The sequence below is a fragment of the Prionailurus bengalensis genome, chromosome D4, assembly GCF_016509475.1.
Source record: "Prionailurus bengalensis isolate Pbe53 chromosome D4, Fcat_Pben_1.1_paternal_pri, whole genome shotgun sequence".
Classification (NCBI taxonomy): Eukaryota; Metazoa; Chordata; class Mammalia; order Carnivora; family Felidae; genus Prionailurus; species Prionailurus bengalensis.
The window spans coordinates 42,106,995-42,119,575 of NC_057359.1; the positions used below are offsets into that span (position 1 = coordinate 42,106,995).

General features: G+C 37.8%; 1 protein-coding gene across 3 annotated transcripts in view; it reads left to right on the top strand.

The window, feature by feature from the left end:
- CNTLN (centlein) overlaps positions 1–12,581 on the top strand; it is a 315,203-nt gene that overhangs the window by 80,122 nt on the left and 222,500 nt on the right. For all 3 annotated transcript variants that reach the window (XR_006295095.1, XM_043566783.1, XM_043566781.1), the window contains exon 3: positions 1,812–1,896. Coding sequence is in view for 2 of the 3 variants with exons in the window: in XM_043566783.1 (XP_043422718.1) it covers positions 1,812–1,896 (85 nt within the window). In the remaining variant the exon portion in view is untranslated. The remainder of the gene's footprint in view (positions 1–1,811; positions 1,897–12,581) is intronic.

Here is a 12,581-nt window from a genome sequence, read left to right on the forward strand (position 1 = left end):
CCTGACGTGGGCTTGAACTCACGGAACTGTGAGATCATGACCTGAGCTGAAACCAGGAGTCGGACACTTAAATGACTGAGCCACCCACGCGCCCCTTAAAGTCTTTTTCAGTGTGTTGTGTTATTTTAATTTTGTCTAGAGTGATTGATTCTTTGAATGATTCAGTCAGTGTTTGCATGTGTTGTATGTGAATTTAGAGTGTGTGTTTTCTTCTTGTGTTTTGTTGGATTTTTTGTGATAAACCTTGAGTAGGAGGGTTGATGTTACTGTTCTCTTATTCCTTTCTCCACTACCCTGCCTTGCCTAATGCCTTTTTTTCTCTAAAAATTTTGTGTTTGCCACTAAATTGTCACCCTCATCCCATCCTGAAATAGGTTTTATATTTGTAGTGTGAGGCTCTTAGCCAATAATGACACAGAGGATTTGTTAAATTTAGTACCTCGGCTATGGAGTGTTTTGGCTCAGTGCCTGATTGGGATTTTATCTATAAACGTTTGCCTTTCTAAACTTTCATATAAGCCTTAGTTCCAGGCAAGGGTGGGGAAAGACTTTTTCCAGACTCCTTTCAGAAGTTCGGGGCACCACCCTAGTCTCTGGATTCAAACAATGAGCTTAGTTAGCTATGCTTCCCTATATTGGGCAGGGCACTTTCATTAGCAGTTACCCTCAGGAGCTGAGCTCTTTTTCACCTTAGCCCACATCTGGATCTGGACAGTACACAGCACCTTCACCCTTGTTTGTAGCATTGTATTTCTGTTTAGTTTGCAATCCTTAGAGACGTGGCTGTGTTTCCTTAATTTTTTCTTTTATGTTTTTCTATTAATAGTATCAACTTAGAGGACAGAGAATTGCCTCAAAGTGTGAACTTATTATGCTAGGTTATTGGAAGTCTAATTTAAAATTTTTAAAGTGTACTAGTGTATCATCTGAATTTATCTCTTAAACCAGTGTTGTGCTTTTCTGATTGGTGTCTCTTCATTCTGATATTCCTTTGTACCTTCTAGGGCCCTTCACTTCATTTCAATGTTTCCCAGTTGAGGGTTCTTTTCTTCTAACTTTCCTGTATACTTTGTCACTCCTGAGTGATTTAAGTATAGATTTCTATTTATTTTACTTATTTTTAAAGTGTTTTAAAATATAAATAAATGTCCGGTAAATTTTTATCCCGTTTTAAGTTGTTAAAACGTTATTAAAAGTTACTAGTAAGTCTCTAGTTCTCTTTTGAGTCTTTTACTTAAAAAAATGATATTTTATTCTTAATTTAATTGTGTGTATAAAGTGCTTATGTTAAGAACATACTGACTTTGGGTGCCTGGGTGTCTCAATTGGTTAAGCTCTGATTTCGGCTCAGGTCATGATCTCGCGGTTTGTGAGTTTAAACCCTGCATGAGGCTCTCTGTGGTCAGTGCAGAGCCTGCTTGGAATTCTCCCCGCCCCGTCCCTCCCCCACTTGCATTCTCTCTCTCTCAAAAATAAATAAACATTAAAAAATAAAGAACATATTGACTTATTTTAAATTAATGATAGAGTGGTTGGGATCAAGATTAAATGTGTTGCGTTTTTTTTTTTTTTAATCATGGATCTAAATCTGGAAACTAAACTGTTCTTTTGGTATGAAGTTGTCTTAGTTGTCAGCAGTTTGTAAGTTGTTGTCACTTGCCATATGGTTTCTGATTAATTCTGAAAGGGCTGTCAACCCCAGATAATTTAATTTTCTATATTTTAAAGTGATACTCATTTTCAGGATGTGAAAATTTAAAGGGTTAGCTACCAATTATAACTAATAAACTCTCCCTTATTTTTCTTTGTAGAGAAAAACAGAAATCTGAAGCTAAAGACAGAAAAGTTTTAGAAATTCTGCAAGTGAAGGATGCTAAAATACAAGAACTGGAACAGGTTGGTGTAACAGAAAATACTAAGAATATTTTTTCAGGTAGTAGATATTTGCAATTACTTTTAATTAAAAAAAATATTCATTAAGAACATTGGAGTAATCACCTCAAACCATCACTATTTTGAAACTACTATGGCCAGATATTCTTCACTATTGTAATTTGCTTATAGCCTGTTGTCCGAATTAATGGGCTATGTCATTTATTCATTAAAATTCTTAAGATAGTGTTATGGTTTTATAGTAGTAACTAGCAATTATTCATTGTTCTATTGAATTTTGCCTCTTATTATTACCAGTTATCATTGTATTATTAGCAGTATCATTGAAACTTGTAAGTTTTCAGATGGTTTCATTCATAGAAAGGATCAACAAATAACAGGAATGATTCCATTTGATCTTTTGAAAACTGTCGTTTCTTATGTCTTATCTATAATCAGTTAACTATACAATTACATATATAAGAAAATTATATGTAATTATATAATCAGGATATTATCACTGCAAAAATCCATGTTATCAGTGCTTCCCAGAACCATTTTCAAAGTATACACATCTCAAAAATGAAGGAGAAAGAAATTTATTGTAAGAATGGCCTCTATTGTGATAAAATACTTAAATTCATTTTGTACCCAATTGTTCCTTGTGGGCTAAATTGCCCATAATTCTTCTAGGGTAAATGGAGGCTCTTTTTGGAAACTATGATCTTTGAGTTTTGACTCTATTTTCCTTCCTAGCCAATTAAAGTTTTATGAGAACTTTGATCTAAGTTTGGTTATTGTTATAAAGTTGTTTTATCAAAAAACTTAAAGTGGAAGTTAACTTAGATAAAAGATCCAATTATTTTTATGTTCTCTACATCCATAGAATATCTTTCTAAAATGGAACAATGCATTCTTTTATGACATATAAGCTTGAAGTTTATACATTCTCCAATGTTGTGTTTTCCTCATAGGAAATATCATAATTGATACCATAATGGTAAAATTTTAGAAATAATATTTTAGTCTGTTTGCTCTGGAGGGGAAAATGTTGTGTTTTCTACCTGAATATCAAAAAACATTAAAATGGATTCTAAGATGGATAAATACTGTTATATGCCTAGGCTAAGCTGCCTAATAGATATAACCATATGACTTAGAAGTGCCAAGTGTCATTTGTACTCACACTAGATTGAGAAAAACTAGCCATATTGGCCACCCCGAGATTCTGGAGGTTAGGGAAGATAAAGAACCAGACTGAGCAATCTATTCTTCAGTTACAGCTCTATTCTATGGAAGAGAATGCATTTTGCCACTCTTTGATATTCTTGGGTTTTAAGTTTGCAGTGAGTGCTTTAGGGAATGCTCAGGTTACCAGATCTAGATAGCTATAGCATACCATTTTTTAAAAATGTTGACTTTTAAAAATGATAGTATATTTCCCCTTCGCTAAATTCTTTTTGTGCTTCCTCTTTCTTGAGGGATATACTATTTAACTATTTACGTTTTTGAGCAGAATCACTTAGCTTGGGGATAAAATATTAAATTTCCATAAGAGAAATTATTTGTTTTTAGGCTTCCTAATTTTTTTAGAGGCCCTAATTTGCCAAAATCATGTATATTTTTGTTCAGTAATGGTTACAACTTTCTACAAAGTATAATATGTTAAATGTATATACTATTCTGTGATGGTACTTTGGAAAATTCGAAGTTACAGTTCTTGCCTTTTTTTAATTTTTATTTTTTTAATTTTTATTTTTTTTCAAAGTTTTTTTTTTCAATATATGAAGTTTATTGTCGAATTGGTTTCCATACAACACCTGGCGCTTATCCCAAAATGTGCCCTCCTCAATAGCCATCACCCACCCTCCCCTCTGTCCCACCCCCCATCAACCCTCAGTTTGTTCTCAGTTTTTAAGAGTCTCTTATGCTTTGGCTCTCTTCCACTCTAACCTCTTTTTTTTTTTCTTCCCCTCCCCCATGGGTGTCTGTTAAGTCTCTCAGGATCCACATAAGAGTGAAACCATATGGTATCTGTCTTTCTCTGTATGGCTTATTTCACTTAGCATCACACTCTCCAGTTCCATCCACGTTGCTACAAAGGGCCAGATTTCATTCTTTCTCATTGCCACGTAGTACTCCATTGTGTATATAAACCACAATTTCTTTATCCATTCATCAGTTAATGGACATTTAGGCTCTTTCCATAATTTGGCTATTGTTGAGAGTGCTGCTATAAACATTGGGGTACAAGTGCCCCTATGCATCAGTACTCCTGTATCCCTTGGGTAAATTCTTAGCAGTGCTATTGCTGGGTCATAGGGTAGGTCTATTTTTAATTTTTTGAGGAACCTCCACACTGTTTTCCAGAGTGACTGCACCAGTTTGCATTCCCACCAACAGTGCAAGAGGGTTCCCGTTTCTCCACATCCTCGCCAGCATCTATAGTCTCCTGATTTGTTCATTTTGGCCACTCTGACTGGCGTGAGGTGATACCTGAGTGTGGTTTTGATTTGTATTTCCCTGATGAGGAGCGATGTTGAGCATCTTTTCATGTGCCTGTTAGCCATCCGGATGTCTTCTTTAGAGAAGTATCTATTCATATTTTCTGCCCATTTCTTCACTGGATTATTTTTTTTTGGGGTGTGGAATTTGGTGAGCTCTTTATAGATTTTGGATACTAGCCCTTTGTCCGATATGTCATTTGCAAATATCTTTTCCCATTCCATTGGTTGCCTTTTAGTTTTGTTGGTTGTTTCCTTTGCTGTGCAGAAGCTTTTTATCTTCATAAGGTCCCAGTAGTTCATTTTTGCTTTTAATTCCCTTGCCTTTGGGGATGTGTCAAGTAAGAAATTGCTACGGCTGAGGTCAGAGAGCTCTTTTCCTGCTTTCTCCTCTAGGGTTTTGATGGTTTCCTGTCTCACATTCAGGTCCTTCATCCATTTTGAGTTTATTTTTGTGAATGGTATGAGAAAGTGGTCTAGTTTCAACCTTCTGCATGTTGCTGTCCAGTTCTCCCAGTACTATTTGTTAAAGAGACTGTCTTTTTTCCATTGGATGTTCTTTCCTGCTTTGTCAAAGATGAGTTGGCCATACGTTTGTGGGTCTAGTTCTGGGGTTTCTGTTCTATTCCATTGGTCTACGTGTTTGTTTTTGTGCCAATACCATGCTGTCTTGATGATGACAGCTTTGTTGTAGAGGCTAAGGTCTGGGATTGTGATGCCTCCTGCTTTGGTCTTCTTCAAAATTACTTTGGCTATTCGGGGCCTTTTGTGGTTCCATATGAATTTTAGAATTGCTTGTTCTAGTTTCAAGAAGAATGCTGGTGCAATTTTGATTGGGATTGCATTGAATGTGTAGATAGCTTTGGGTAGTATTGACATTTTGACAGTATTTATTCTTCCAATCCATGAGCTTGGAATGTTTTTCCATTTCTTTATATCTTCTTCAATTTCCTTCATAAGCTTTCTATAGTTTTCAGCATACATATCTTTTACATCTTTGGTTAGATTTATCCCTAGGTATTTTATACTTCTTGGGACAGTTGTGAATGGGATCGGTTTCTTTATTTGTCTTTCTGTTGCTTCATTATTAGTGTATAAGAATGCAACTGATTTCTGTACATTGATTTTGTATCCTGCAACTTTGCTAAATTCATGTATCAGTTCTAGCAGACTTTTGGTGGAGTCTATCGGATTTTCCATGTATAATATCATGTCATCTGCAAAAAGTGAAAGCTTAACTTCATCTATGCCAATTTTGATGCCTTTGATTTCCTTTTGGTGTCTGATTGCTGATGCTAGAACTTCCAACAGTATGTTAAACAACAGCGGTGAGAGTGGACATCCCTGTCGTGTTCCTGATCTCAGGGAAAAAGCTCTCAGTTTTTCCCCATTGAGGATGATGTTAGCTGTGGGCTTTTCATAAATGGCTTTTATGATGTTTAAGTATGTTCTTTCTTTCTCGAGGGTTTTTATTAAGAAAGGTTGCTGAATTTTGTCAAAGGCCTTTTCTGCATCGATTGACAGGATCATATGGTTCTTATCTTTTCTTTTATTAATGTGATGTATCACATTGATTGATTTGCGAATGTTGAACCAGCTCTGCAGCCCAGGAATGAATCCCACTTCATCATGGTGAATAATTCTTTTTATATGCTGTTGAATTCGATTTGCTAGTATCTTATTGAGAATTTTTGCATCCATATTCATCAGGGATATTGGCCTGTAGTTCTCTTTTTTTACTGGGTCTCTGTCTGGTTTAGGAATCAAAGTAATACTGGCTTCATAGAATGAGTCTGGAAGTTTTCCTTCCCTTTCTATTTCTTGGAATAGCTTGAGAAGGGTAGGTATTATCTCTGCTTTAAATGTCTGGTAGAACTCCCCTGGGAAGCCATCTGGTCCTGGACTCTTATTTGTTGGGAGATTTTTGATGACTGATTCAATTTCTTCGCTGGTTATGGGTCTGTTCAAGCTTCCTATTTCCTCCTGATTGAGTTTTGGAAGAGTGTGGGTGTTTAGGAATTTGTCCATTTCTTCCAGGTTGTCCAGTTTGTTGGCATATAATTTTTCATAGTATTCCCTGATAATTGCTTGTATCTCTGAGGGATTGGTTGTAATAATTCCATTTTCATTCATGATTTTATCTATTTGGGTCATCTCCCTTTTCTTTTTGAGAAGCCTGGCTAGAGGTTTATCAGTTTTGTTTATTTTTTCAAAAAACCAACTCTTGGTTTCGTTGATCTGCTCTATAGTTTTTTTAGATTCTATATTGTTTATTTCTGCTCTGATCTTTATTATTTCTCTTCTTCTGCTGGATTTAGGCTGTCTTTGCTGTTCTGCTTCTATTTCCTTTAGGTGTGCTGTTAGATTTTTTTTATTGGGATTTTTCTTGTTTCTTGAGATAGGCCTGGATTGCAATGTATTTTCCTCTCAGGACTGCCTTCACTGCATCCCAAAGCGTTTGGATTGTTGTATTTTCATTTTCGTTTGTTTCCATATATTTTTTAATTTCTTCTCTAATTGCCTGGTTGACCCATTCATTCTTTAGTAGGGTGTTCTTTAACCTCCATGCTTTTGGAGGTTTTCCAGACTTTTTCCTGTGGTTGATTTCAAGTTTCATAGCATTGTGATCTGAAAGTATGCATGGTATGATTTCAATTCTTGTAAACTTATGAAGGGCTGTTTTGTGACCCAGTATGTGATCTATGGTGGAGAATGTTCCATGTGCACTCTAGAAGAAAGTATATTCTGTTGCTTTGGGATGCAGAGTTCTAAATGTATCTGTCAAGTCCATCTGATCCAATGTATCATTAAGGGCCCTTGTTTCTTTATTGAAAGTGTGTCTCTTTACTGACCGTGTGTATAGATGATCTATCCATTTCTGTAAGTGGAGTGTTAAAGTCCCCTGCAATTACCTCATTCTTATCAATAAGGTTGCTTATGTGTGTGAGTAATTTTGGGGGCTCCTGTATTTGGCGCATAGACATTTATAATTGTTAGCTCTTCCTGATGGATAGACCCTGTGATTATTATATAATGCCCTTCTTCATCTCTTGTTACAGCCTTTAATTTAAAGTCTAGTTTGTCTGATATAAGTATGGCTACTCCAGCTTTCTTTTGACTTCCAGTGGCATGATAAATAGGTCTCCATCCCCTCACTCTCAATCTGAAGGTGTCTTCAGGTCTGAAATGAGTCTCTTGTAGACAGCAAATAGATGGGTCTTGTTTTTTTTATCCATTCTGATACCCTATGTCTTTCAGTTGGCGCATTTAGTCCATTTACATTCAGTGTTATTATAGAAAGATATGGGTTTAGAGTCATTGTGATGTCCGTAGGTTTCATGCTTGTTGCGACGTCCTGGTACTTTGTCTCACAGGATCCCCCTTAGGATCTCTTGTAGGGCTGGTTTAGTGGTGATGAATTCCTTCAGTTTTTGTTTGTTTGGGAAGACCTTTATCTCTCCTTCTATTCTAAATGACAGACTTGCTGGATAAAGGATTCTCGGCTGCATATTTTTTCTGTTCATCACATGGAACATCTCCTGCCATTCCTTTCTGGCCTGCCAAGTTTCAGTAGAGAGATCAGTCACGAGTCTTATAGGTCTCCCTTTATATGTTAGAGCACGTTTATTTCTAGCTGCTTTCAAAATTTTCTCTTTATCCTTGTATGTTGCCAGTTTCACTATGATATGTCATGCAGAAGATCGATTCAAGTTCCATCTGAAGGGAGTTCTCTGTGCCTCTTGTTTCAATGCCTTTTTCCTTCCCCAGATCTGGGAAGTTCTCAGCTATTATTTCTTCAAGTACACCTTCAGCACCTTTCCCTCTCTCTTCCTCCTCTGGAATACCAATTATGTGTATATTATTTCTCTTAGTGCATGACTTAGTTCTCTAATTTTCCCCTCATACTCCTGGATTTTTTTATTTCTTTTTTCTCAGCTTCTTTTTCCATAATTTTATCTTCTAGTTCACCTATTCTCTCCTCTGCCTCTTCAATCCGAGCCGTAGTTGTCTCCATTTTATTTTGCATTTCATTGATAACATTTTTTAGCTCCTCCTGGCTGTTCCTTAGTCCCTTGATCTCTGTAGCAAGAGATTCTCTGCTGTCCTTTATACTGTTTTCAAGCCCAGCGATTAATTTTATGACTATTATTCTAAATTAGTGAATTAGTGCTAATTCACAGAATTAGTGAATTCACTATTTATTTTAGAGAGAGAGACACACACAATGTGATTGGGGTAGGGGCAGAGAGAGAGGGAGACATAGAATCTGAAGCAGGCTCCAGGCTTCGAGCTGTCAGCACAGAGCAAGACGCAGGGCTCGAACTCACAAACCTTGACATCATGACCTGAACCAAAGTTGAATGGTTAACCAACTAATCCATGCAGACACCCCTTTCCAGATTTTTTTCTTAAGGTTCTTTTCTTGTTTCATAGCATTGTCGTCAGAAAAGATGCATGGTATGACTTCGATTCTTTGAATTTGTTGAGACTTGATTTGTGGCCTAATATGTGATCTGTTCTGGAGAACGTCCCATGTGCATTTGAAAATGGTGTGTATTGTGTTGTTTTAGGCTGGAATGTTTTGAATGTATGTTAGATCCATCCGGTTGATTTTCTGTTTGGATGATCTATCCATTGATGTAAGTGGGGTGCTAAAGTCCCCTATTATTATTGTATTACTATTGATTATTTCCTTTATGTTTGTTGTTATTAGCAGCTTTATGTGTTTGGCTGATTCCATGTTGTGTGCATAAATATTTACAAATGTTATATATTCTTGTTGGGTTGTGTCCTTTATGATTATATAGTGTTCTTGTTTGTCTCTTACTACATTCTTTGTTTTAAAGTCTATTTTGTTCAATATAAGTATTGCTACCCAACTTTCTTTTAAATTCCATTTACATGATACGTGTTTTTCCATGTCTTTACTTTCAATCTACATGTGTCTTCAGTTCTGTAATGAGTCTCCTATCGGCAGCCTATGGGTGGGTCTTGCTTTTTTATCCAGTCTGTCATCCTATGTCTTTTGATTAGAGTGTTTAGTTAATTTACATTCAAAGTAATTATTGATAGGTATGTACTTATTGCTATTTTGTTACTTGCTTTATGGTTGTTTTGTAGTTCTTTTCTATTCTTCTCTTGCTCTTTTCTCTCACAATTTGCTGGCTTTCTTTGGTGATATACTTGGATTCCTTTCTCTGCATTTTTTTCATATGTGTTATGGTGTTTGATTTGTGGTTACCCTTAGGTTATATACCTAATACCATTAGGTATATAACATTTTGTGCATATAGCAGTTTATATTATATTGATAATATATCAATATAATGTGATATGATGTTTGAATGTGATATTATGTTTGAACTCATTTGTTTCTTTTCTCTCCTGCCAAATTTTAGGTACATTGTGTCATACTTCACATCCTTTTATTTTGTGAATCCCTTGACTGAATTTTACAGATGTACTCATTTTTATTGCTTTTGTGCATCCTACTTTTCTTACTCCTAGCTATGGCCTTTCCTTACCATTTAGAGTCCCCTTTAACATTTCTTACAGGCTGGTTTCGTGGTGATGAATTCTTTTAACATTTTTTGTCTGGGAAGCTCTTGGTCTCTCCTTCTGTTCTGAATGATAGATTTCTAGATAGAATATTTATGGCTGCAGGTTTTTTTCTTTCAGCACTTTGAATATGTCATGCCACTCCCTTCTGACCTGAAAAGTTTCTGCTAAAATCAGCTGATAGCCTTATGGGGTTTCCCTTGTATTAACTGTTTTCACTTGCTGCTTTTAAAATTCTCTATCATTACTTTTTGCCATTTTTATTATTACATGTCATTGTGTGGACCTCATTGAGTTGATTTTGTTGGGGGCTCTCTGTGCCTCATGGGTCTGGATCTCTGTTTCCTTCCCCAGATTTGGGCAGCTTTGAGCTGTTATTTCTTCAAATAAAAATTCTGTCCCCTTTTTTCTCTCTTCTTCTAGGATCCCTATAATAGGAGTGTTATTACACTTGATGGAGTTGCTGAGTTCCCTCAGCATTGTATTATTATTTTTTGCTCTCTCTATTGTTCAGCTTCATTACTATCCATTACTCTTTCCTCCAGACCTCTGATTTGTTCATCTTCTTCCTCTAGTCTCCTGTTTATACCATCTAGTGTATTTTTAATTTTAGTTATTGAGTTCTTCTTCTCTGTTTGGTTCTTTTTTTTTAATTTTTTTTTCAACGTTTATTTATTTTTGGGACAGAGAGAGACAGAGCATGAACGGGGGAGGGGCAGAGAGAGAGGGAGACACAGAATCAGAAACAGGCTCCAGGCTCTGAGCCATCAGCCCAGAGCCCGACGCGGGGCTCGAACTCACAGACCGCGAGATCGTGACCTGGCTGAAGTCGGACGCTTAACCGACTGCGCCACCCAGGCGCCCCTGTTTGGTTCTTTTTTATGTTGTTTGTCTCTTTCTTAAGGGTCTCACTGAGGTCCTCCACTCCCACTCTTTTTTCAAGTCCATTGAGTATCTTTATGATCATTACTTTAAGTTCTCTATCAGGCATATCACTCATCTCCATTTCATTTAGGTTTCTTGCTGTGATTTTGTCCTTTTCTTTTATCTGGGACATATTCCTCTGTCTCCTCATTTTGTCTATCTCTCTGTGTCTGTTTGTATGTATTAAGAAAGTCAGCTACATTTCTTGCTCTTGAAGTAGTGGCCTTATAAAGAAGTCTCGTAGTGCCCTGCAGTGCATTGTCCCCTGGTCACAAGAACCTGGCTCTTCAAAGGAGTCTCTTATGTGTGGTGCTTGTGTCCTACTGTTGTGGCTGAGCCTCTTTTGCCTTTCAGTCCAGTTGTCTGCCGTGGTTCTCTTTGCCTGTTGTTGGCAGGATTTGGTCCCTGTGTTGTTGTTGAGCCAGTCTTGGGGCCACCTTGGGCTTGAGTTGAGTCAGACTAGGCATTTGCCAGAGATGTAGTAGCACTGAACTCAGATTGCTTTCCCTATATTGTTCCCTGAGAAGCTTTCACTGCTGAGGACCTGCAGTCAAACCAGATTATCTTCTCCCAATCCACTGCTGGGGCTCCAGCCCCTGGTGTGTGTGGTTCTTCCCCTCTCCTTGGAACAGTAGTAACTTTGGAGTGGCACTGGCTCCTATTCAGTCTACTGACACATTGCTAGGCTTGTGGTACTGCTTTTGATAGGCTCCTGCTAAGGATGTATTGGAAGGGACAGGTCTGCAGGAGAACAAGGGGGCAGGGAGCACAGTGTTATCAAGGTTTGTACAGGTCTGCTGTGCAAGGGGACCTGGAGCTACTTTAGAAAATGGCTGTAGGATTAGAGGGGTTGAGTCCATAGGAGAATGTGGGGGCAGGGCACACAGAGTGCCAGCAAGGTCCAAACCTGTCCATTGGAGGAGGGGACCCACAGCTGCCCAGAATGCCTGCCAAGGTTGGAGGGTGTAGATCCACAAAAGCATGGTTGGGGGGTCAGTAGGAAGGGAGATGTGTGTTGTTAGCAATCTAGGAGGAGAGTTTTGGGGCAACACTGATTCCAGCAGGTTTCTGTATCTCTAGGCTGGTGGAGAGAGAAATGGCACCAGCTAACTCCTTTATTCCTGGAGAAGTCTCCCAAAGATCTCTGCCCCTCCAGCACAGCCTCTGAGATTAGTAAAGAAATCTTTTCCCAAATACCCCAGACATTTTTCAAATGCTGCTTCTGGGCTGTATCTCTGTGGGCCTCTTTGTTGTGCTGTCTCTAAGGTGGGGAATCAGTTTCCTCTTGCCCTCTTGGCTCTCCTAGAGCCAAGCCTGATGGTTTTTAAAGTTCCAGGTGTTAAGCCCCACTGATTGTAAGAACTCATGAAATTATGCCCCTCTGTTTTTTGAACCCAAATTTTATAGGGATTGTCTTCCCCGTGTAGGTTCCCTGCACCTGGTATGAGGTTCTGTTTGTTTGGTCTCTCCAATACTGCAGAGTCTGTCCTTCCCACTTACAGCCCTCTTGGTCCTTTTAGCTCCCAACCACATCTCTGCCCTTCCTACCTTCTTAAATGTAACCTCTTCTCTGAATTTAGCTGTGGAAAGTCTGTTCTGCCAATCTTCAGGTTATTTTCTGGGTTATTTACATTGATATGGATGTTATCTAATTGTATTTATGGGACAAGGTGAGCATAGGATTCTCCTATATTACCATATTCCCTGGAAGTGAGTTTTGAC